Source organism: Ischnura elegans, chromosome 13, assembly GCF_921293095.1.
Source record: "Ischnura elegans chromosome 13, ioIscEleg1.1, whole genome shotgun sequence".
Lineage (NCBI taxonomy): Eukaryota > Metazoa > Arthropoda > Insecta > Odonata > Coenagrionidae > Ischnura > Ischnura elegans.
The window spans coordinates 8,516,110-8,543,901 of record NC_060258.1 but is presented as its reverse complement, the minus strand read 5'-3'; the positions used below and the strand labels follow the sequence as shown (position 1 = coordinate 8,543,901).

Sequence of the window (27,792 nt, the reverse complement as noted above, 5' to 3'; positions counted from 1 at the left end):
AATTCCCACGCGAATAAAATGTTAGCGTATCACATCTGGGGCATTTTTTACTGTGGGAATGCCAAACTATCGCATAAATAAGAGTTCCTGTCTTCATCGACGACAATAATAGCAGTGACGTAAATCCTTCTCCATTTCTGTATCTTCCAGCATTTGCTTTTCGGCTTCATTATGGTGGTCGCCTGGGCATCATCATCGCTGAAACATCGTCGCAGTTACAGGAACCAAAATTATTGTGAACACGGCGATAAAAGTTGACAGCAAAAACTTCGAGTTCTACACGGAAAAATTCCTTGAAATCACTTTTTAGGTTCCTGAAAGCCATTATGTCAAGTAAAACCTTGCGCACCTAAAGAAACCGTATTCGCAATTAAGAATAAACACACCGTTTTACACTTTGCTGAGACTGACTGTATTACCGGATTATGAAATCGAAGAGTTGGTTTTAATTGCGAATTGAGGCGGGCATCATCATCGCTGAAACATCGTCGCAGTAACAGGAACCAAAATTATTGTGAACATTGTTCTCTTGGACATTTTCGTGGAAATGCCTCTGATGCTAAAATTTGCTAAAATTTGCCAAAACCGTAATCGCAATTAACAATATACTCACCGTTTTACACTTTTTATAGACTGACTGAATTACCACCCACGAAACGAACAACCTGCAATGCCTGCCACTTCGCCTTTTTTCTCACGCGAAATTTAAAAGACTTGACGTTATCGCAAAGCATAGGTGCGATAAACGAATGACGGTCTCAAAATTTTCGTGACGTTATCGCGAAATGACGTTAAAAGGGGTGACGTAGAACGAGGACTCACTGTACTGTAAAATTGTCTAAAGCTATAAACATGCTAAGAAAGCTGAAAACTCTCATTCCCACTGAATATCTTCGAGCAGTTTACTTTGCCATTTTTCACCGCCACTTAAACTATGGCATTGAGGTTTGGGGCCATTCTTCCTCCTCTAAAAAATTATTTATTCTACAGAAAAGAGCAATTAGAATCATTACGAATACAAAAGCTATGGAACATTGTAAACCTCTATTCAAGGAGCTAGGCATAATGACATTGTACGGTCAATATATATTTAAATGTATTATAAATGTAAAAATGAACCTGGACAGTCATAAAACTGGTAGTGACGTTCACCATCATAACACTAGGCTAAAAAATAATCTCATTCAGCCTCAATGTAGGCTGTCAACAACAAGCAAGTCTTTTGAACATGTAAAGCTGCGCCTTTTCAACCACCTACCCCGAGAGGCCAGAGACTGTTCATTACCCAAGTTTAAGCGTTGTCTCCACCTATGGATATGTAGCCAAGCTTTCCACTCTATGAATGAATTTCTTGAATGCAGTACTCAGAATTGTATTATTTAGCTCTAGAATTTCATTGACTTTGACGAAGACTATTGCATTCAGGGTCCCAACTCTAACTACATTATAAAATTCACGGTTTTTTCCAGGTTTTCATGGTATAAATGTCATCAAATTCACGGTTTGTAGAAAAGACGTTTTAGGCAGAAATATTGATCAAGTAACAATCATCGACCACACGTTAACTACAAATGTAACAAACGCAACAGATGCCTTGAATGCAAACGCAGCAATGACAGTGCTATCTCTCAAGACGTCACCTATCGTTAGCAAAATTCATGTCCGGCTAAAAGGGTGTGAGTGGGAAAATGGAGAGAGCAGGGTGGCAGGGTAGTGGAGAAGTGCCTGATTTTTTGCCAGGGTTAATGTCTTCCAACCGCAGGCTTAAGGTCAATGTTCAGTCATGACACACGGACCAATTAATAATATGCACTTTCGAATACACGTGAGCAGATAAATGCGTGGACAGTATCTGCACGTGAATCGACCTTGAAACATGATCGAAACATCGATTTTTCTTTTAATCTATCTATCGTAGATCTACAATCAAGTTTGAGAGATTTTTAAGGTTTTAAGACGAAATTCACGGCTATTTCCAGGTTTTTTCACGGTAGACGAAATTCACGGCATATTCACGGTTTTTAGGTTTTCACGGTTGAGTGGGGACCCTGGCATTGTATTGTGCTTAACGTCGAATAAATCATTATTATTATTATGCAGTGCAATAAAACCATAACTCAGAAATTACACATGAAAGGGATTTTAACGTTAATTAGCATAAACCATACTGTACAACTTAGGCAGGGACACGTAGGGATCCCAAATATTGAGAATAAGAACCTGAACGCATTTATAAATTAATTAATTAACAAAATATGGGAGCATTTGCTCAGATTTACTGTCCGACTTAGGAAGGCATCGATAGATGATTTGACGTATGCTGGCGAATGCTATCAAAAAAAGCTATTGAGCATATAGAAAAAGCTGTATTTATAGCTCGTTCTCATCCAGTATTAAGCTTGTATAGTTTATGCTATGGAAGCTACGGTCGTGATTGGACGACTTATTCGGCAAGTTTTTTGCCTCCTTCAATGTAGAGTACTTTTTGCTATGGTTTATGCTAATTAACGTTAAAATCCCTTTCATGTGTAATTTCTGAGTTATGGTTTTATTGCACTGCATAATAATAATAATGATTTATTCGACGTTAAACACAATACAATGCCAGGGTCCCCACTCAACCGTGAAAACCTAAAAACCGTGAATATGCCGTTAGTCGGACAGTAAGTCTGAGAAAATGCTCCTATATTTTGTTAATTAACTACAGTGGAACCTCGATAAAACGACACCCCACGGTGCACCAATAAACACTCGCTATAGTGAATTGTCGCTTTACCGGAGGTAGTGCAAATAATAGCCAATATACCTCATATTACTCCTTTATTTATATTTTCTCGCTTAGACGTGTTTGGTGTTTTTTTGGCCATGGTGTGTTCCATCAAATGCTTTCTATTCATGCAACTCATGGACGTGCGGGTTTGCTGATGACTGCTTTCTGCTGCCCGAGGAACAAAAGAAGATCAAGCATTCGCGAATGCTAATGCCACAATATTTTCACCAAAATTAACTACTTCTTTATCGAACGACAGTTTACCACATAAATTTGAGACTGAGCACTCCATTAACTTCATTTCTAACAGATCGCTAGCAATTACACAGATTAAGGAGTCTTGATGAAAGTCTTCCGGCGGTGAAACCCTCGCTATGGCGAGAGCCAACACCAAAAGGGCCTCGTAAAAAACGAAATTTTTAACATGCTTATTATAGGATTAATTAACGGTGCATCGGCTATCTCTCGTAATAGCGGGGGTTTCGCTATAGCCCGTACTCGCTTTAACGAGGTTCCACTGTAATTTATAAATGCGTTCAGGTTCTTATTCTCGATATTTGGGATCCCTACGTGTACCTGCCTGGGTTGTTAGCCTATGTTCATGGTGTGTGCTAACTTCCAACTCCTCCCAGAACAAGGCTCAGAGGAGAGTGGTGTCACGAGGTGGAAAGTCAAAACACTACGCAGAGGAATTTTCAAAACTTTCCGGATTTCTGGTTTTCCGGGTTTTTCGGATTCCGTATTTGATGTCCTCAACTGCACTCTTTGGTCATACAATATGTTCACATAGGATTTGTCATAATAAAACTATTCCATTACAGTACAACGATTAAAAAAATCACATTCCAAAACATAATATAAACATTTACGATTCTTTTTCTTCATGGTCAATAGCTTTTGTTGATAGCATTTGCTAGCAGACGTTGCGATATTTATTGATGCCTTCCTTAGTTGGACAGTGCTTCTATATTTTGTTAATTAATTCATTTATAAATGCGTTCAGGCCATTGTGCTGGATATTTGAGATCCCTACGTGTCCCTGCCTAGGTCGTTAGCGTTTGTTCATAGCTTGTGCTAACTTCCTACTCGTCCCAGAACAAGGCTCGAAGGTGATTGGTGTCACCAGGTGGCAAGTCGAAAAACTACGCAGAGGAATTTTCAAAACTTTCCGGATTTCTGGTTTTCCGGGTTTCTGGATTCCGTATTTGATGTCCTCAACTGTACTTAATCTTGAAGAAGAATTTGCCTTCACGCAATACGCACCTTTTGTGTGGCAGTGTCTTCCAGGGGGTCCTCTGCCTCTTCCCACTCTTCTGCTCCATCCACTGCGCACGTCGAATCGACAGCTGACAGGACAGCCACGCCCCCAACCTCCACTCTCATCGCCCAATCGACGCACTCCGACTCCTGAAAGATAAAATAATAATACACCATACAACCAATGCCTTTTGTTTTCTTTGACGAAGGTCTTTCTATTGCAATAATTATCAATTATTATCAATTGCCACCAGGGTTGATTGATTTAAATCACTTTGAATAAAATCACGATTTAAATCTTCGTCTGAAGATTTTCACAGCTTCTTTTATCCATATTGGTGGTGGCTTTCGGGTATTGCTGTGTAGAAAACATTTTCACTCACCGTTTCACTCCTCCTACTGGGAGCGTTATCAAGAGAATGGAAGGAATTTAATCTCGTCCCGAGCTTATATATGTTTTTCGCTACCCATTGTTGTGCCGGATTTGAATTTTAGGCGATAGCCGTTGGTCATTATATTGTGCTAGGAACCCTCTCCATATACTGCTGAGGTTATACCCATCCTCCCTATTAAAGTTATTAGGCCTTTTCGCTATCTCGATGGATTCATGTATAAGACGCGGATGGTATTCTTCCGTCTTCGCTAACACCCGTGTAGCGTTAAACATTATTCTATGCCCAGGGATGGAGGCAAAATGTTCAGCGACAGCTGATGCGTCCCACTGATGTAATTTTAACGCCCTTTTGTGCTCCTTAAGCCTTTGGGAGATTGAACGCTTGCTCTGTCCCACGTAGCTTCTGCCGCAGCAGCAGGGAACCTCATACACTCCCATAGATTGAAGGGGAGGATGGCTATCCTTCGGTGAAGGTAGGATATTCTGAATCTTCTTCACGGTGCAGAAGCGAGTCTTAATGTTGCCTTTATGGAGGATTCTGGCGATTCTATCGGTGACCCCGGAGATGTATGGAATTTTAGCGTATGTAAGTGGCTTCTTCCCCTTGTGGCCGTCATCTTGAGGAGGGTGTTTTCCTTTCATTGCTCTTTTAATGAAAGAGACACTATAACCATTGCCTTTCAGTGCCCACATAAGGTGTTGCATTTCATCACTGATATGCTCAGCATCACACACGATTTTGGCTCGGTGGGTTAGCGTTTTAATGACGCAGGCCTTTTGTTGTGGGTGGTGATGCGATGTTGAATTCAGATACCTGTCTGTGTGGGTCTTCTTTCTGTACACTGAATGGCCTAGGCTTCCATCCATTTTTCTTTTAACCAGTACATCTAAGAAGGGAAGACAACCTCCTTCTTCGAGTTCTTTTGTGAATTTTATGTCTGGATGTACTGTATTTAGATGTACGTGGAATTCCTCAAGTTTTTCTTTTCCATGTGGCCAGATCACAAAGGTATCATCCACATATCTCAACCAGCATGATGGTTTCTTCTCGCTCAAGTGCCTTCTTCTCGAAAAACTCCATATATAAATTGGCAATCACAGGTGAAAGTGGGGAACCCATTGCCGCACCACTTTTTTGTTCATATATTTGCCCGTTGTAAAGGAAGTAATTGTTTCTAAGGCAGAATTCTACCAAGTTTGGGTAGTCTCCTGGTAGTCCATCACCTGTAAGAGTTCTTAAAATTTCCACTGAATTTAAATTGGAGGAGTGAAACGTTGAGTGAAAATGTTTTCTACACAGCAATACCCGAAATCACTTGATTTTTATTTTAAAAAAATCAAGTGATTTAAATCAAAATGTGATCTATATGTTTGATTTTTAAAGAGTGTATAATTTTGATTTTTATTTCTTAATTAATACAATTAATCGACAGTTATCAGCACAATGGTGGCTCTTAAATAGAAATGATACTGTAGGAATGCATGTAACATGAGAATTTAAAAAAATTGCTTTGGTTAGAATACTAGTGTATCCGTTGAAAAAAAATTGTTTTCTGATTTAACTTCCAAGCGTAGGCACCATACAAAGTTGCAATTACAGAATTTTTCTAAACTTCATATGCATTAGAACTGCATAATATTGCACATTTGATACTTTCAATGGCAATTCTATATTATGCTGGTGTAATTTTTAATTTGATACCATTGACATTTCCATAGTTCTCTCCCCTGATTGACTAAATGTTGTATTAAGTTTAGAGTATGTTGCCTCTTATTGTTTCTGCAAATGATCATTCTCCAATATATGCTGCCCAAATAGTTATTTTTGCAAATAACTGAACTTTTGATGAATGGAGAATCATAAAAATCTCATTTAAATCAATTAAATCCGATTTAAATCAAAAAAATCAACAAAAATGATTTTTTTGAAAAAAAATCATGATTTTTATCAACCCTGATTGCCACAGTTACATTCTACTCCCAGGTCTGCTGAAAATAACATTTTATGAGTGTAAACCAGTCATTTCCCTTCACTTGTTCTGGTATTTAATTTTATTATAGCCAAGGGAAATCTAACAATAGGATAGTTTCCTTCATCAAAGAAAACGAAAGGCATTGATTGCGATTCCTTACCCACCATTAATGTATTCATAATATACAAATTATTTGGTTTGAGATATCCCCGTTTAGACGAATTTTAATGGTCAGTTTTAACCTCATTTGAAAATGGCCAGATTGGCACCCATGCGATTCCACATTGCGTGACCTCACAGGGACCTAGTTTCTATATGAGTAGATAGGAGTTTTACATCGTCTGAGATTACCAATGCATGCATGAGACACAGAGCTCAGGGAAAAATCTCTTAAAAATCACCTATTAAAACTGGCTAGGGTCGGAAAGTTTCCTGCATTTGATAAGGTATTAATAATCCATATTTAAGTCAAGCGCTACCTGCTAGCAGGGTACTCTGCTACCCGCTAGCAGCCTGCGTCATATCAGCACTCAAGCCTCGCCCCAGGGTCACCTCACAGGGCGGCGGCGGGAACCAGAAATACGTCACACGGAGAGATTTCCCAGCATTCATACTTACGCCTCGCGTTTTCGCGCGCTTTAAAATTTTCACTTTTCATTTAATCGCGAAAAATAGATATCGTCATTTAAAAATCTAAAAGTGTGAAATAAGTACTCCAGGAGTAATAATCTTTCGATTGAGGCAATAAAAAAATAATAGGAAACCACCCTATTGTTAGTTCAAGTCTTCAAATAGAGGTCATAATTTACAAATATATCATTTTTGTCTAGACAGGAATTGTCTGAAAAGTGTAGATCCTCTATATTATTTCTACTGTATAGATACCTTTTTCTCAACTTATATGCGACCAAAATCGACAAATGAGGTACCAAAATGCACAGAATTTATCAGGGAACATGCGACGGCATATCTTACTTCCTAAATATTGCTATTGTTTCCTAAAATTGGCTAAAAAAAATAATCGATTAAAAAAAAATAATCGATTCCGGCAAGATTGTACTCATCCCAAGAATACAGTTAACGCCGTCGGATCCCACCATGCCTTTTAATTTGACTCGCAGACAATTTCCGATGAAGGTTTCCTATGCGATGACTATTAACAAGGCTCAGGGTCAGACTTTTAGACGAACGGCAATGGTCCATTTTTATCCTCATTTGAAAAGGGCCAGATTGGCACCCATGCGATGCCACTCCACGTGACGTCACAGGGACCTAGTTTCTATACGAGTAGATAGGAGTTTTACATTGTCTGAGATTACCAATGCATGCATGAGGCACAGAGCTCAGGAAAACATGTCTTAATAATCACTTATTAAAACTGGCTAAGGTCCGAAAGTTTTCTCCAATTGACAAGGTATTAATAATACTTATTTAAGCCAAGTGCTACCAGCCAGCAGGGTACTCAGCTACCCGCGAGCAGCCTGCGTCGTATCAGCGCTAAGCCTCGCCTCAAGGTCACCTCACAGGGCGACAGCGGGAACCAGAATTACGGCACACAGAGAGATTTCCCGGCATTCATACTCACGCATCGCGTTTTCGCGGGCTTGAAAATTTTCACTTTTCATATAATCGTGAAAAATAGATATCGTCATTTAAAAATCTAAAAGCGTCAAATACGTACTCTAGGAGTAATAATCTTTCAATTTAGGCAATAAAAAAATAATAGGAAACCACCCTATTTAGCTAACAATGAAGGTTACGTGGATTCTTATCGAGATGAAAGCGGGTTGAGAATTTTGAATTATAGGTTTCTTCTATCGTTATCGAAGGAATCATTTCCTTAAAATGGGGAATAATATTCAAAACCCCAATATTTAAAAATAGTTTCACCTGACTGAGCTCCGTAAGCTATTAGTATACTCCGCTATAAAATAGAGTCGGTATTCTAAAATAGCGTGATAGCGTGTGAATTAATAATAATAATAATATCTTTATTATTCTGTAGGTCATACACGTGACATAGAGCATTGTCAGGGAGGACATGAAAACATAAATGTTGTCATAAACTATCAGACAAAAATTCGTTTACATTGTAATAACCCTTAGGCTGTAGAAATTTTTAAAATTCTGTCTTAAAAACATTAATATTTTAAATATGTTTTATACTCATAGGCAATTTGTTAAAAATAAGCGAGGCAGAGTGATGTGGACCTCTTTCGGCACATAATTGTTGTAAAATATGTATATTTTCACTTCCACGGGTCAGATAGGCATGAACCGAGGAGTTTGGTAAAAATAAGGTAGGGTTCTTTTTTACAAATAATGCACAGTAAAAAATGTACATACTTGGTAGTGTCATTATATTATATTTTAGAAATAATGGCTTTCCAGGAGACCTGATGGACACATTTGCCATAACTTTCAAAGCTCTTTTTTGCATAGAGAATGCCCTAGCAGCAGCACTTGTGTTTCCCCATAAAACTACACAATAAGCCAAGTGAGAATGAATTTTGGCATAATATATCAATATCAGTATTTCTAATGAAGTAGTTGGAGCCAATTTGCGAATCATATATATTCCCGTTGCCATTTTGCTAACAAAATCCTCAATATGATATTGCCAATCAAGGTTTAATAATTAAATAATGAGTTAACCACACATATCTGAAGTCTGTGCTGGCTCCCAAATACGAAGGAGGTAGAGAGATAGGGAGCATGTCTACACGTAAAATTTTTGTCAATCATAGGAAAATGAAAGATGTGAAGTGACAGGAGGGGGGGGTCCAAAACCAGGAGTGAAAATTAAAAAAAAAAAGTAATCCCAGAATAAAATAAACTTTCGAGTTTTAAACTAATTTTATCACTTTTTACATAATCGAAAAAACTTCATTTTTTTTTAATGTTTCGTAAATTCATGATTTTTCAATATTTTGTTTTCTTTCATAAAGGAAAACAATAGGGTGGTTTCCCATCATTCCTATTTTGCCTGAATCGAAAGATTATTACTCCTGGAGTACATATTTCACGCTTTTAGATTTTTAAATGACCACATCTATTTTTCGCGATTGAATGAAAAGTGAAAACTTTTAACCGCGCGAAAACGCGACGGCTAAGTATGAATGCTGGGTAAAGCCTGTGTCACGTCATTATGCTTCCCGCTGCCACCGTGGGATGTGACCTCCGGGCGAGGATATGTGCACTGCTGTGATGCAGGATGACAGCAGGTAGCAGAGATACCCTGCTAGCAGGTAGCGCTTGGCTTAAATAAGGATTATTAATACCTTATCAAACGCAGGAAAATTACCGATAACATAGGCAATTTTAATAGGTGATTATGAAGACTTGTTTCCCTGAGCTCTGTGACACTTGCGTGCATTGGTAACCTCAGACGACGTAAAACTCCTATCTACTCGTATAGAAACTAGGTCCCTGTGACGTCACATGGAGGGGCATCGCGTTGGTGCCAATCTAGCTTTTTTCAAATGAGGATAAAATTGACCATTGCCATTCTTCCAAACTGGGATTTCTAAAACCAAATAATTTGTACATTATGAATACACTAATGGTTGGTAACGAATCACAATCAATGCCTTTCGTTTTCTTTGATGAAGGAAACTACCATATTTACTAGGCCACAAGGGCCACATTCCAAGTTCCGAATCACCCTGCGGGCAGGATAGCAAATTTGCCGATGACTGAAGTATTCGATAGGAACGTCTACTAAAGAATCCGCAGACGTATTTATTATTTACGAACAGTTGAAGGAGACTTTGACGTGCAGTACAGCGTTGCATTGCTCATAGCGGCATCTAACAGAATTAAACGAGGGAGAATCGCGTGCTACTTGAAACGAGTGCGCGGGTCGGATGAAAGACCTCCGTGGGCCGTATTTTGGAGATCCCTGAGCTAAATGTTTAAACTTTAAACAATGCTTGGTGATTTGTTGTCATAGTCATAAACAATGTGTAAAGAGATGTACGACACGACCCTTGACGTGTATGTTTTAATGTAATAGAAAACCCTTAATAACTCGTTAGTCGTAAATTAGTCGTCATGGAAAAGAACCAATAATGGGGAGTTGTTTATGTTTGTTTTTAAGGGGAGAACACGGAAATCTATGTAATCTTTTGTACGAAGGAATAAATAGAATAAATAAGTTGAAGAAAAAGAAGCAAGTACAGTGTGTCCTCGTTTAACGTCGTCCCGTTTAACGTTGTTTCACGATAACGTTGTCCAAAAATTGAAACCCTTGATCATTTAACGTCGTTACTGCTTCGCGATAACGTTGTTCACATTATGCGCGGCGAAAAAAAAATGAATGGCGAATAGGACGCAAGTGCATCTGATGTATAGTAAATATTACTATATTAATGCCATTGGTAATTTTCGCTCGACAGAAAAGGTTGGCGTGGGTAGTGTATGTTAAATATGCGTCTGAGTGAATAATTATCGCCTCATTTACCCATTATCCGTATATTTTTGTGATGCCAACAGAAAAAAATGTCCACGAAGAAGAGTGGCTATCCTGGTGGTTCTTCAGACGTGAAGAAAAAACGGCGATATTAGAACAAAAACTTGGTATTATTAAAAGAATTGAAGAAGGTGCAACTGCTGGAGAGATCGGTCGAGTTTTAGGTTTGCAGGTCGAGTTTTTACAATTAAAATTTCTTCTGTTACTGAAAATATCGATGTTTTGCCATTAAAATACTTTCTTTTTAGTTTTTATATTTCATTTAATAATGCCTTCTTCCCAACCTTTTCGTTATGAAAATTCGTTTCGTTTCGAATGAATCGTTATCATGCTGAAGTGAATAATCGGTAATGAATGTTTCTCGCGATTTCCGCCGGGTTAAAGATATCATCACGAAAATTGACTCGCCCTTCATCCTCGTGCTTCCGAGTGTCAGATTCAGATTTTTTTCGTTTTGGCCTGATTCAGGTGTCTCCCGATTGGTCACAAAGTCTGCTTAAAGTTACGGCTCCGATAATTGGCCTCCTTGGATTCTCGCCCGGGTAATTCTGGATTCTTCACGAAGAAATGAGTTGTTAGGAACATGGCTAGGAACCAATTTAAATTTTTTACATTGTTTCTTATGGGAAACACTGCATCGTTTAACGTTGTTTCGCTTAACGTCGACTTTTTCAGGAACGAATCAACAACGTTAAACGAGGACTCACTGTAGTGATAAGCTGGTTAATTCTATCGCTACAAGTACGTTACCCTATGGAGCTTGGGCAGGATTTTATGCAAAAGCATTCCACCTTCTTTTTGCTCTGATAGTAGTCATTCCTACTCTAGGTTCAAACCAAAACAAAAATACTAACAGTTACTAATTCGAACAGTTAAGTTTCAACCCACACTCGGAGTTCAAAGTACGGTTGAATGAATTCTTTGTTTTGTTCTGTGCATAAGCAATTTTTAAACAAATTTTTAAGTGTTAAAAGGAACATACTTCAGAACTTATAGCCTAATTACCTTGTATTTAATAACTTTGTTGTTATTAATGTTAGAAACCCCATGAAAATTCCACAATGATTAAAAAATGTTACTAATTCTGTAGAAAAGTAAATTATTGAAAATGAAATTCAATGTTTGGTTGAAAAAAACACTGGTAGCTCAGTAAGTTGACCGTGGATTTTTGCTATGGTAGGGTTAGAGGATGTAGTCCAGTGGCCGGTGTAAGGGACGTTGAGCTGGGTCCGAAATCTGAGGGACTAAAATCAGGTATGGCAATAGAAACTAAACGAAAGTTGAAACCAGTAAAATTGCAGTAATTTCATTTCCAGGAGAAAAAACATTGAAATGAAATGAAATGGATTTGAACCTGGGGAGCTAAACGCAGGGTCGAAACTAAATCGGAGTCAAAACTATTTCGGATCGAAACTTAACTAATCCTTTGAGACATAAAAAAATGCAGACAATATTTCATATTGTAGGGATAACATGCTTCGCCTTCGAACAGTTTAGTTTCGATCCACACATCGAGTACGAATTATGGTTGAAGAGGTTCGGCCTACAACCCATTAGATACATGGGGCAGTTATATTTTTACCACTATCGGGAGAACGATGAACGGAAACAGGCCATTCCATTTTTAAGCTCAATGTTTTAACCTTCCTACACGCATGTCAAACGTAATGGGTCGAAACTATTCCCTCTTATCCCCCCACTCCACTTTTGGGATCGAATTCTAAATCTAAACTTAACTTAATTTGCTTAAAAACTGAAAAAGTGCCAAAATTTGCAAAAAATTGCAAAATTCTGTGTTTGCGAAAATCAAGGAGCCCTATTTATTAGTCAGGTCAGGGGAAAATACAAGCCGAGGAGTTTTGAAGTACAATATACTGCTCCAAATCCAATGGTAATGCAAAATGCCTTTGGCATGGGTATTTGGAATTAAAAAATAATATTATTTTAACCCTTTTGGTACCAGCCTGCATAGCTTGTTTTACAGAAAAATGCCAAGGCTTTTTTTTTGGCAAATATGTAGGCTTGCACTTTAAAATTTTTACAAATCCTAATATGCATTCTATGAAGCTAATATTTTTTTCATGTGCTCTTATGGGTATATGTAAAAGCATGAGAGGTACTAATGAATAATTGAAAAAGGTATGTATATGAAGCACAAAAAATGATATGTGAAAGTGTAAAAAAAAACCCAGGGATGGATATGCTCCTGGAACTCTTCTCACATAACCCCAGCCGATAAAGTACCTCATGCATGCATTGGTAACCTCAGACAATGTAAAACTCCTATCTACCCGTACAGAAACTTGGTCCCTGTGACGTCACGTGGAGTGGCATCGCATGGGCGCCAATCTAGCCTTTTTCAAAAGAGGATAAAATTGATCACTGCCATTCGTCCAAACTGGGAATTCTAAAACCAAATAATTTGTACATTATGAATACACCAATTGTTGGTAACGAATCGCAATCAATGCCTTTCGTTTTCTTTGATGAAGGAAACTACCCTATTGCTACCTCAGCGGTCTATTCCCTATTTATTATTTATTGGGCCACAAGAGTCACATTCCAAGCTCCGAATTCGCAGGCAGGATAGCAAATTTGCTGATGACTGAAGTATTCGATACCATCGTCTACTGAAGCCATTCCTGTGGCATTTTTTTTATTTACGAACAGTGGGAGGCGACTTAGACGTGCAGTACGGCACTGCAATGCTCCTAGCGGCGTCTCACAGAGTTAAACGAGCGAGAATCGCGCGTTACTTGAATTCATCCGGCCCTGTGTATTTTGGAGATCCCTGTGCTAAACGTTTTAACTTTATACAGTGCAACCTCGATATAACGACACCCCACGGTGCACTAATAAACACTCGCTATAGCGAATTGTCGCTTTACCGGAGGTGGAGCAAATAATAGCCAATATACCTGTTGCGAACAGATATACAGGAACAGGAGTGGTGCGGCGACAGATAAACATCTATCCGATAAACGTAAGCATAAATCCAGACGAAAGGCGATGTTTTTTTTTGCATCACTAAATTTTCTTACTCAAATAACGACTAACTATTCAAACAATTTATAAGCGCCGCACTGAATAAAAATCATGCAAAGCATTGTTTCGTCAATCATTATATTTATCGAACGACAGTTTACCACATAAATTTGAGACTGAGCACTCCATTAACTTCATTTCTAACAGATCGCTAGCAATTACAGAGGTTAAGGAGTCTTGATGAAAGTCTTCCGGCGGTGAAACCCTCGCTATGGCGAGAGCCAACACCGAAAGGGTCTCGTGAATACGAATTTTTTAACACGCTTATTATAGGGTCAATTGACGGTGCATCGGCTATCTCTCGTTATAGCGGGGGTGTCGCTATAGCCCGTACTCGCTTTAACGAGGTTCCACTGTACAATGCTTGGTGATTCGTCGTTGTAGTGGAATAAACAATGTGTAAAGACACGTACGACACGACCCTATGGAGCTTGGGCAGGATTTTATGCAAAAGCATTCCACCTTCTTTTTGCTCTGATAGTAGTCATTCCTACTCTAGGTTCAAACCAAAACAAAAATACTACAGCTTAATCCCGATTATTTGGGCTAATGATGAGGAGATACATACGGCACGAATACAATCTCCTGAAATTGTTCATTTTTAAATTAATACATAATCATATGCCGGCTTATCTGTATGATATGTTTTCCATAAGACAGACTACTGAATCCTCATTAAAAATTAGACGACAAGTTAATTTTTACTATCCACCACACAAAAGTTATGTATATGGAAAATCTTTTGTTGTAAGTGCAATAAAATTATGGCATTCTCTGCCAACGAACTTAACCCAAGTGAAATCAATAGAATCTTTTAAATATAAATACTGGAAATATCTTTATAAAACTTTTTCTCTGTAAAAGTCTTTCCCACCTTTGTATATTGTATATTCTTGAACACTATTAAATAATATCATATGTAATGTAAATGTGCACATCTATAATATTATTATTTGTATTCACTAGTGCCGACTGATATATTATAATGTAAATGTATTGTTTTTCTAAGGTGGCTTTGCCACAGAAAATAAATAAATATATATTATTATATTATATTATAATCGGAAAACACAGATAACCCAAATTTTCACTTTAATGTCTTGCAATGTTCATAATTTACGTAAAACAAACAATATATTATTATTTATGCAGTTATTCTGTTGATTTTATAGTGCTTCCCGAATTCATTGAGAGCTTTCTTCAACAGTTCCTGATCTTTTTAGTGGTGATAACATGGTTGTACTCGTATTATTAATGCTACATGTAAGGCCTGGTTTCAAAAACCACACATTGGTGGCTGTGTGGTCATGGATATGGAAAAGATGTTTGCACGAATGCTTCAAAACCATTGCGCAAAGTCGGAAACTACACTGTCAGGCACCACGCCATGTGATGGCATCTCCCACAAGCTGCCCGGGTCGCAACTGTTGCGGGGCGTGTACCCGTGATCACGCAGCGCGATCGCGCACTGCGAGGCTTGGAAAACAGGAACACAGTGCTCCCATGAGTGCAGCTAATAAGCCCGGTGTATCATAGCATTACAATTAAATAAAAGTGTAGTTTCCTTCATCAAAGAAAACAGAAGGCATTGATTACGATTCGTTACCCAGCATTTTTTTTCCCAGCATTCGTACTTAGCTGTTGCGTTTTCGTGCGCTTGAAAATTTTCATTTTTCCTTTTAATCACGAAAAATAGATATCGCCATTTAAAAATCTAAAAGCGTGGAATACGTACTCCAGGAGTAATAATCTTTTGATTTAGGCAATAAAAAAAATAATAGGAAACCACCCTATTCTGGTGATTTTGCATTCGGTTTTATTTTTTTTTTTATAGAGATCGCAGAAATATTGAACGAGAGTGAAAATCATGCACGGATAAACCCCAGCAAGATAATCGGGCGTCTGCTGTACTACTAAGGAACACATATCGATGGGGGGAATACAGATCACAAGGTAGTGTGAAATATTGAAAACTTTAAACTTAACTCAGCAACTTCCTAACATAGAAAATAATGAACCATACGTCTGTGGCTGTATGATCACGGATACAGAAAAGTGGATTGCACAAATGCTTCATAGTCATCGCTTGACGTCGGAAACTACACTGTCAGGCACCATGCCACATAGTCGCCTCTCGCACAGGTTGCCCGGGTTGCAACTGCTGCACGATGTGTATCAGTGACCATGGAGCACGGTCGCGCACTGCGAGGCTTGGAAAACACGAACATGGTGCTCCCATTAATGCAGCTAGCGCGGGATCACTTCCGTTTTATGATGGGGATTGTAAGGGAAATAATGAGCCAGGTGTATCCTAGCATTAATGCAGTAATTCCGAATCCTTTTGCGTCCAATTTTTTTTTTTATATAAAGATCACGGAAAATATTGAGCAACAGTAAATATCATGCACGGATAATCCGTCACACCGATAAGCCGCAGCCGGATGATAGGGAGTATTACTCTGCCGTACTACTGAGCAACACATATCTAAGGGGGAAATACAGTTCACAAGGTAGTGCGAAATAGTGAAAACTTCAAACTTAACTCAGCAACTTCCTAACATAGAAAATAATAAACAGTCAACGTACGCACGCAATTTTATAGCACATAACTAATCTCTTCATCCGCAGTTGACCAAAATTCTTAAGTCCTTACAAAATTCTTAAGTTCTCAATGTTAAGTTGGTTGGGAAAGAGACATTATTGGCGGTGTAGCGATGTCGATGATAGCACTTCGAATGAGAGTTCTTGGGATGCGGAAATGCGGTGACGTCGAGAGCCTGTAGCTTAAATTCGCGGCTTCAACTTTATTCCCGGATTTGTTTAAAAAGAGAAGTGCTTTTTGGTTGTTTGAAGTATAAAAAGCAGCGAAATGATCAACAATCACGGAAAAAATTGCAAAATAAGTCAAAAACATTGAAATTTTCTCAACACGTTGCATACGGATGGCGAGAATTCTCGTCATTTTTTTCCCGAACGTTCCGGACGGATGACGAAGATTCTCGTCATTTAGGCGCGTCAACCTAAACAATTTTAAAGCGTACAACACGTATTCGTTAGTACGTTTTCAGTTGTTGTTCGTTTTTCTTGATGAATTGATGCATCATAACATTTGATTGGGTAAAGTTATATTCTTAATATTAGCTTTTTAACCATGTTTAAACCTTTAAGGCATTACGCCCTAATTTACATCATCTACATTTACATAATACCCCGCAAGCCGACTAAAAGGCATGTGGCAGGGGGTGTTAGGACACCAGCCGTTTACAGCTAATAAAAAAAAAATGAAGTACTCCAACGAGATTGGGACTGGCGTTTATTAAAGTCCTTTATGGTTCGGGGGAAAAACGAATTCGCATATCTATCCGTTCGGCAAAAAATCTCTTAATTTAACGCTTCTGTCGGACCTGGAAACGTAGTGTGGTTCTAATATGATGTTCTCTGTGTCGCTCTTAAAGATATCCATTCTCAATTGTTCAAGCAATCTAAGCCTAGCGCGCAGCCTCCGAGTCTCCAGCGGCTCCCAGCCTAATCTTAACATCTGGGTAACACTGTCTGCACGCCCGTAGCAGTTTTTGAGGAAACACATTGTCTTCCTTTGTATTTTATTCAGTTCGCAGATTAAGTCTTTCTGCACCGGATCCCATACGCTAATAGGCACATATTTCCAATCTCGGCGTTCTTTAGGAATTTAACCCTAATACAGGCAACATATTTTTCTGATGTAATCGGGCAAGGTGAGTTCAATGGACTCTTTCAACTTTTGCTTTTAATTTAAACTATTAAACAGTGAAAAATTATTACTTTTCACATCAATTTGTACATATTGTGCACTCTAGAATCATTTAACATAAAATTTATTATTCTTTGTATAACAAAAGTTTTACATTACTTAATTATTTCATACATAGTCAAACAGCGAGTACAGTGGACTCTTTTGACTAATTCTTTCTGTTTTCACTACATAAAACACCAAATATTTATCGTTACATGTACATAGTGATAATGTTACATTATTTTGACAATTCAAACCAAATATTTGTAAAATGCACATTACTTTTTAAGGCCGTTTTACACGGTACACGGAATTGCGCAGGTTAGAGCTGCATTTATTTCTAAAATGGCGTGGAATTGCGCGAATGCATGAACGAAATTAGAACAGGGGCTATTTTGCCGTCTCGCATCCACGCATTCTCGCATGTGTTCTAGCAATTCACCGCTTTACACGACGCAATTTTGATCGTGCCTTCGCACGTGCGTCAGATTGCGCAATTCCGTGTACCGTGTAAAACGGCGTTTACAGTTCGTGCAAACACACTCACCTTGCCCGGATTTGTGGGAATTCAGGGAAAAAAATTATTTCTAACTTGCTTTAACTCCGAAAGAAGTTTGAACTACTCTAATTTATAGGATATATACAATTAGAAGAAGTAAAAAATTTACAACATGCTGACATTTCAATAACGCAAAAAAATTCTCAAAAAGATGATGCGATGAGTCCAAGAGACTCACATTGCCTGCATTACAGTTAAATACCCCGGTATGCTACGTGTTAAAAACTGAAAAAGTGCCAAAATTTATGGTAATCAGACGTGTGCAGTACATTCACGAGCGAGTCCTCACAAAAAGACAAAAGAGAGCGATTTAAACTCACGACGAGTCCAACGCTGGCAGAGGCCTTCAGAAATTCTATCCTTGAATTGATGCACATCGTCTTGAAGTTTCTGAAGTCAACAACCTTCTCCATACAACAGTTGCAAATTGCATTCGGAAGCATATCATCTTTGCTCACCTGAAACGAAAGACAAAGCGCAAATTAAAACCTTCCACCAGATGGCACTAAAAATATCATTGTACAGTCGGATTTGAAAGTATTGCAACAAATGAAGCAGCACCACTTTTGCCTCAGTTTGGAAATAGGGTAGTTTCCTTCACCAAAGAAAACGAAAGGCATTGATTGTGATTCATTACCCATCATTAGTGTATCCATAATACAGTAAAACCTCTACATAGTGAACCTCTTTACATCGTAAACCTCCATACATCCTACCACCCCTACGGTCCCCATCAGATGAACATGTAAATTTATAGGCAAACCTCTTTGTAGTGAACCTCTTTATTTCATAAGCCCTCCACTTATCATACCAAGGAGACACCCCCGAGACAGCCTAACTACCTCCGCAAATCGTACCGAGACAACAAGAGGCCATTAACACAGCCACGATTACGTACATGGAATGACATTTTCAGCAATAAATTTTTCACCCTTATTTTTTTTATTCTTATACACCTTTAATATGCTGTAATTTTCACATTAACAATTAGTTATGGATATTATGTTCCATATGAGGGCATACTAAACAGTAAAAAAGAAAAAAGATATCCAACTATCCTAATCATTTTAAGCGACAGTTGGATTGAGAGAGTAAACATCATTTTTTCTCGAATCATGGTAAAAATCATGCAATAGCTTCACTTTCTGTATTTATTAAGCAATTAATATATGTTCACTGATGCATGCATGTGTGTTTAAACACATAAATATAATGGTTAATAAGATGTGCCTTTCATTTCCGAAGGATATGAAAAAATGGTGCCTATCACTAAAACCTCTCTACAGTGAACCTCCATACATCAAAATGCCCAAATTTTGGTCCCCTCCACTACGATGCAAAGAGGTTTTACTGTATATAAATTATTTGATTTTAGAAATCCCAGTTTAGACGAATGTTAATAGTCAATTTTAACCTCATTTGAAAAAGGCCAGATTGGCACCCGTGCGATGCCACTCCACGTGACGTCACAGGGACCTAGTTTCCATACGAGTAGATAGAAGTTTTACATCGCCTGAGATAACCAATGCATGCATGAGGCACAGAGCTCAGGGAAACATCTCTTAATAATCACCTAATAAAATTGCCTATGCGATGGTGGTTGGCGTAACATGGTGAAACTCCTTCATGATGCACAAGGGTTAAGAAAAGACTTTGCTGTTTCACAAAATAAAATATATTTGCGACCGGTTTCGATACAGCGTATCATCATCTGGCAATTACAAGTATCAGTACACAGAATTCTTACCCCTCTAACGCCTTCAAGGGTATAAATTCTATGTACTGATACTTGCAATTGCCAGATGATGATACGCTGTATCGAAACCGGTCGCAGATATATTTTATATTGTGAAACAGCGAAGTCTTTTCTTAACCTTTGTGCAAAAATGCCCATGATCAGAAAGTTTCCTTCGTTTTACAGGGTATTATTAATCCTTATTAAAGCCTATTAACCAATTAACAGAATCAGATTGATGTCACATGATGCCCTGAAAGATTGTAGAACTGTAAGTGAAACGAAAAATTGTAGACGCATAAATTTGGCATATTTCGAGTCTACACTGTAACCTCTATGTAGTGAACCTAATGTCATGAAATTTTTAATCTGGGGGGCTGAAGATACCAGATGATGACTCATTGCGGGCCTTAAGAAGGGTACAACACACTGTAATAACTATTTTTGAGTTTTATGTGATTTAACACTTTCCCGGCGAACAATATTTGAAAAATCTTCTCGGGATACCGCATGGGTAAGTTTATGAAATGGCGCCGACTTTTCGGGTACCGACTCGCTACCCATTCTCACGACTACTAACAGAAAATTCGTAGTGACCGTTGAAGCCCAGCGTTAGGAGGGGCCGGATTGGTTGAGATCCGATTGTTGTCGCGGAAGACCGTGGACCTGCGTAGACTTGGCTCTGGCAAGCATTTTCCGCCTTGGTCAACCTGAAAAATCAGCCATAGTCGAGCATAGCTTGGATGAGGACCATAAAATACTGTGGGATGACACCAGAGTTTTATGGCGATCGAGTCATTTCTGGGACCGTTTAACCAAAGAGGCGATTGAAATAAAACTTGTAAATAAGAAAGTAAACAGAGACACCGGATTTTTGATCAGCAGCTCTTGGAACAGAACCCTTAAGAGAGTTATGCTTGCCAGAGCTAAGTCTACGCTGGTCCACGGTCTTCCACGATAACAATCGGATCTCGACCAATCCGGCTCCTCCTAACGCTGGGCTTCAATGGTCGTTTCGAATTTTCTATCAGTAGTCATGAGAATGGGTAGCGAGTCGGTACCCGAAACGTCGGCGCTCTTAAATAATCTAACCCGCGCGGTATTCCGAGAAGATTTTTCAAATATTTTTGAGTTGTTTTGGGTTGGATATGGCTGTGAAAATAGATGGGAGGAGGACAATGAAGTGGACAATAACAAGTAATAATGTGGGGCAATTGTTGTTGATGGCGTGGGATGGAGTGAATGGGGAGTTGGATTTTAATAGTGGTGATGTGCGGACGTGTTTTTGCTCCCGAGTTTGTTTACACAGAGTAATAACAATATTTGTAAGTGCATCGAAGTGAAAATAAAAAATTGTTACAACACTTTTAACTACTTGATTTTTTTTCCAAAGATAAATCCCTCATCCCTTTCGTCTTCATGCACTCCTCAGAAATTGGATATTCCAAAAGCGCTTCGGAAAAGAATCGAAATATAACAAAAAGAAGACTAGCGTTTTTCAAATGATCTTCTATATTATTTCTGCAGTAAGGTTACCTTTTTCTCAACTTATACGCAACCAAACTCTACCAATGAGGTACCAAAATGCACAGAATTTATCGGAGAACATGCGACAGCATATCTTACTTCCTAAATATTGCTATTGTTTCCTAAAATTGGTTTTTAAATAATAAAAAAAAAACAGTAAAAATTCCTGACGTTAACGGCGCACAAACTTATACATTTGTTCATTTGCAACAATATCCCGCATTCTTTAAATAACTTTTATCAAAATGCGGCTGATTCCACATTCAAGTCTCCTGTTGATACGTAAGTATGAGTCATCATGTGCGTTTAACAGGGGATAGTGTAATTACTTCCAATGCTGTGTTTAAAGAGGTCCTCTGACCTCAATTTGATCATGAACATTCCAATTAAATTTGCACATAAGACCCTGCCTTTTTTTCTACATTTTGAAATAAGAAACGCGCCTATCCCTCTGTGGACCTGCATTGAAAAGAGCGGGGGAAGCCCACTGGGAGCGGGCGCAGCACGCTCGTTTTAACCTTATTTTTAAAAAAGTCCAGATTGGCGCCCATCATTCTATACGAGTAGATTGGAATTTTAGATCATCTGAAATTACCAATGCATGCATGAGGCACAGAGCTCAGGGAAACATCTCTTGATGATCACCCATAAAAATTACCTAAGTTCGGAGTTTCCTTCGTTTGATAGGGTAATAATAATCGTTTTGTAAGCCTTAATCATAATGCCAATGATATCTCTTTCTTCATCTCGCACTCCACAGGAGTGAGGTATTTTGAAAGAGTTAAAAAGCAGAAGCAAAATCTGAGAAATCATACTATGCTTATTCCTACTAAGAGGGTTATTTTACATTAGAACATTCATCCAAGCAAAGCTCTCGGTCCATATGACTCATGCATTAAGGTTTACGTGTCCCTATAAGGGCTTTCTTTTACATTCAATTTCACGATTACTAATATGACTAGTTTATACAACAATTCATAGGTGCTTTTGAAATTCCGTCCTGTCGTGCGGGTGGGCTAACATCTGCTATCTCCGGGGTTCGTAATGCATTGCCGGCAGTTGACGATTTTTCAAACCAGTCTAAAAACAACTATTGTGTCACCCAGGCCCTTTTGTCGCTCATCGAAATGACAGGCAAATGCTACTTTGAATGCCATTTCATAGCTAGCGGAGTTTATGAATGATAAATCATTTAAATTTGAAATCCGAACTGGGATTTCTTAAACCAAATAATTTGTACATTATTAATACACTAAAGGCCTGTTTACACGGTACATTAACACGTATGGGTTTATGTCTAAATGTATGAACATGAGAATGAACGCCAAAATGCATCGTGTAACCACCCAACTTGTGCGAATGCATGCACAGAAAATAGAACCTGTTCTAATTTGGTTCATGAATAGGTACATGTTCCGTTCCGGTCCACAAAAATCATTCACGCAAACGTACATTAACTCGTACGTGTTAATATATCGTGTAAACAGGCCTTAATGGTGGGTAAGGATTCGCAATCAATGCAATTTGTTTTCTTTGATGTAGGAAACTATCCCATTGGATGAAAAGTATGGCTGAGACAAATTAATTCCCTCTGGAGGTACAAGTGCCTCTGGAGACCGCATTCATTGAAAAACTGCAGTTTCACCCAAACTTCCAATGGTGAAAATGAAAATCGTGAAAATAAAAATGGCAGAAATAGCTAAGAAATATTTTACACCGTTTCATTCTTACATGGAAGGATGAAAATTGCCAATTTTCATCAAAATTTGTCAAAAATTTAACAGTGCCCATTCTTTATAGGCTATTTATATAGCTCTGGTACAGTCAAAACTAGAATATTCTGTTGTTAACTGGCCACCTTACTATAATACAGACTCAATACGGCTTGAACGTGTCCAAAATAAATTTCTCAAATTTATTACAGTTCAGTCCGGTTAATTGGGACATACCGGGACTTGTGCACTTTGCCCCAATTAAGCGGCTGTCCCAATTAGGCGAACTATCCTGCATATGGGCATAAACAAATGTTGAAATGATGGAAAGAAGACTTAAGAATGTTTATAATCCAACATGAGTTTATTAACCCTTTTGCTGCTTCAATAGATTTTTCATCGGTTCCATTATTTTGCCTATTATCCAGAAAAAAATGAATTGAATCATTCATTTGACGTCGCTGAATGTCGTCGCACGAATGGACGTAGTTCCGCTAGAATTTCGAGCAGATGACAGCACCTACAACAGAAGGGAGGGTTTTTCGAAAACAGCCTGTAACAGAGATATTTACCCGCATGTCGTGCTGAAAGGAAAAGTTTTTTGAAAGTCGTGGAATATCCCCGCATGACGAAGGCAATAACCATAATGTTTTTTGCGGGTATTCCCACTTGTAGCAGCGGAAGGGTTAAACTATTAATTTGATTAATACATCAGAGAGTGGAGTTAATTTATTATCATTTTAAGAACTATAACAATTTAGTTAAAAATATTTTTCACAGCCTCGGGTGACGCTGAATGAATGTCTTTTACTAAGCCCTATTATAGAAAAGTCCTATCCTCATGCAGATAGTATAACAAAAAGAGCTTTCAAAATAGGGCAAGAATAGGAGCATTTGTGAAAAATAAGAGTATATCAAAGGAGAAAAATGTAAAAAAATAGAATTCTGAATACAAAAAATTTTAATTTCGTCGCGAGTATATAGTCTATATCGCCGACTCATGGCCCAATAAAGCGGCATGCTGTCCCAATTGGAGAATACTCTGGGATAATCCTCTATTGGGTTCTGTTCTTCAAGATCTGCCCCAATTAAGCGGCTGCCCCAAGTAACCGGCGGACCCATTAAACAGAATCTACAGTAATTACAAATATTGCAGTCTGATTACAATGCGTCATATCTTCTATCCCTTTTAAATCTGAAACCCTTATCTGACAGAAGTTCTTCCATCGATGCCCTATTCCTCTACAAAATTATTAATTCTTACATCGATTGTTCCCCTCTTCTTTCTTTAGTAAATTTAAATGCACCCCGCCATAGTTCTAGAAATCCACACCCATTTGCTGTTAATTACCACAGAACTAATTATGCCTTTAACACACTCAATGCTGAGAAAATTTATCATAACACACCACCACGCGGGAAAAATATTTTGCAATAATATCAGATATTATGTCTTCCTTAATCGTATACAATCATACATAGTTCAAAATTATTAAAATTTGCAATATTAATAAAGAAAATATTATAATGAAATTATAATAAATATATTATAATAAAAATAAGGCAAAAAATCTGCAGCTAGCCAACCACTTGTATCCAAACACAGGAGAAGACACACTGAGACGCTGGGCACAATTGCAGGGTCTAGTAGAAGACGCAGAGGCAGATGGAGGGCCGAGAAACCTAACGGGACCGATGCCTTGTATTCAAGGCATACGCATTGAGTGTGTTAACTCCCCACTATCCAGAATGATGAGGAATTTTAACAATCTCGGGCAAAGTTTTGATTTCTCCACGTCTCTTTTTCCAGATTTCAAAGTCACTTGCGGCAAAGATGAGATCAATTTAAAAATTCTACTAGGAGAAGATATTATACCTTAAAATTTATATTATTGTATCTACCTACATATTTTATCCATTTGTGTGCAATAGGGTAGTTTCCTTCATCAAAGAAAACGAAAGGCAATGATTGTGATTCGTTACCCACCATTAGTGTATTCATAATATACAAATTATTTGGTTTTAGAAATACCGGTTTAGACAAAAGGCAATGGTCCATTTTTATCCTCATTTGAAAAGGGCCAGATTGGCGCCCATGCGATGCCACTCCACGTGACGTCACAGGGACCTAGTTTCTACACGAGAGGATAGGAGTTATACATTGTCTGAGGTTACCAATGCATGCATGATGCGCAGGGCTCAGGGAAACTTGCCTTAATAATCCCTTATTAAAATTGGCTAAGGTTGGAAAGTTTTCCTCGTTTGATAAGGTATTAATAATCCTTATTTAAGCCAAGCGATACCAGCCAGCAGGGTACTCAGCTACCCGCTAGCAGCCTGCGACATATCAGCGCTAAGCCTCGCCTCAAGGTCACCTAACAGGGCACCACTGGGGACCAGAAATACGACGTACGGAGAGATTTCCCGGCATTCATTCTTCCGCGTCGCGTTTTCGCCCGCTTGAAAATTTTCACTTTTCATTTATTCGCGAAAAATAGATATCGTCATTTAAAAATCTAAAAGTGTGAAATACGTACTCCAGGAGTAGTAATCTTTCAATTTAGGCAATAAAAAAATAATAGGAAACCACCCTATTTTGTTTTGATTTTATTATTATGGGTTTATCGTACGTGTGTTCATTATTTTCTGTTGTCTGTGAAATTATTTGTATGACTATCAGTGGTGCCGACTCCATGGGGCCTGAGGGGGCCCGGGCCCCCCCGAAAAATTCGTTACATATGTGAGAAAAAAATGTGTCGGCCTTATTGATTTTCCCTGGAGTGTCCAGAGATCGAGATAGGAGTGAACAGGGTTCTAACGTTGATCATATGACTCTTCTAAAATGCTTCAAAAACTTAAAATTCACTACTTATAAAACTTACCGGGCAAGGTCCCCGGTTTGGGCCCCCCCAATATTTTTTGTAAGTCGGCACCACTGATGACTATTGTTCATGGGTTTTCCCGTGAATAAATGAAATGAAATAAATTAAAATCTGAGTAGGTGGGTGTCATGCCTTGATTAACTAATTTTAATTGAGCTAATTTACCATTTTTCATATCATGAGTTAAACAATTGGTTCACCCACCTTGTACCGTATGTAAGCACTTTTTTATTGCAACAGTAACACAAAAGGTTTAAAGCCAAAACTATAGCTTGAAAATACTTTGGGTCTACACCTAAGAATGAATAACAGTTTCGGTGAAAAACAAAAAATACTAGCAGCAGAAAATAATATATTTAAGTTATAAAAAACAGTGATGTCCAGTGCGTAACAGTGGAATGGCCTATCATATCTTAAGGAATATCAGGAATAAAATATAGCTTGATGGAGAATTTCCTCTGGTCAAAATTTGATGGTTTATAGAACCATGTTTTTGGTACTAAATTTTCAAAAATCTCATGAATTTAGAGAATTCTCAATACCTCTGAGGGCATTTTAAAATTAATACTTGGAATCTTCATACCTTCTATGACACACGAGCAAATTTTCATTAGAATTGGATGAAAATGGGACTAAAACAATATATTAACCTCTGGAAGTACAAGTGCCCTTGGAGACCACATTCAGTAAAAACCTGTAGTTTTACACAAAATTGGAATGGTCATGGAAAAAATTAGTAACGATAGCCTATAAAAAATTTACACGACTTCATTCCTGCATGGAAGGATGAAAATCGGCGAGTTTTCTCCAAATCCGCGTCGTCAGTTGGTGTCATGCTTGAATGAACTGGCATTGAACATTGTTTCAACACTCGACGTCGAGTGTTGAAATGTATATTGACATGACCAATCACTTTCGATATACGTGGCTCTTAATAGGAAGCACTATAGTACTCACGTCAATCTGGATAAGGTCTTTGATGACTTTCCAAACGATCAACCCTCTGGTTCCTTTAGGGTTGAAAATATCAACATAAGGTCCCGAAGATTTTCGGCAGAGTCTACATAGTAGGATATTTGGTTCAAACATACTGCACACCCAAAGTCACTCCTGAATTCGAAACACCAAGGTGGATAAACTATTTGAGAAGTCAACCAAACACAACTAGGGAAAATAATCAAGGGCTGAGTTACATCACGTGGAAAATAACAGAAGCTTCTTCGTTGTCACCTCGATGACTTTATGCGAACCACGAATCGGTAGCCTAACAAAAATCCAACAACTCTCTGCATTCAAATATATCCCGTAGAAAAATTCGCTTCTTATAAAAACAATGCATGTCAATCACAGCCGTACCGCCCAACGACCATTTCCGCCACCAACCATAGTAAACAAAGAAACAACTGTCAGCGAAATTCTAAATTCCATAGAAGCAAGGTGCGTATCAGCCCCCCGGAACTAGGGTGCTAGGGCTGCATGTTCCTAATTTGAAGCCAGTTCAGAGCTGTGGCCAGTAGAGGCGCCACTAGGCGAAGAGCCCACCGGGAGCATTACGTGATTACGTTGCATTGCGAAGCATTGAATTTTGTTGGCAATAGATACTGAACTAAGGTGAAAACCGTCTATATATTACGTTATTTGTTATGCAAATAACATCCATATTAAATGATTGAGTTAAGGTGCATCTTAAGGAAT

General features: G+C 38.3%; 1 protein-coding gene across 2 annotated transcripts in view; it reads right to left on the bottom strand.

Annotated features, from left to right (window-relative positions):
• LOC124170152 overlaps positions 1-27,500 on the bottom strand; it is a 95,743-nt gene extending 68,243 nt beyond the window's left edge. For both annotated transcript variants that reach the window (XM_046548846.1, XM_046548847.1), the window contains exons 1-3: positions 27,055-27,500; positions 18,562-18,699; positions 4,034-4,177 (exon numbers count right to left, since the gene is read on the bottom strand). In XM_046548846.1, the coding sequence (XP_046404802.1) occupies positions 4,034-4,177; positions 18,562-18,699; positions 27,055-27,186 (414 nt within the window). In that variant the 5' untranslated portion in view covers positions 27,187-27,500. The remainder of the gene's footprint in view (positions 1-4,033; positions 4,178-18,561; positions 18,700-27,054) is intronic.
• Between the last annotated feature and the right edge of the window lie 292 nt (positions 27,501-27,792).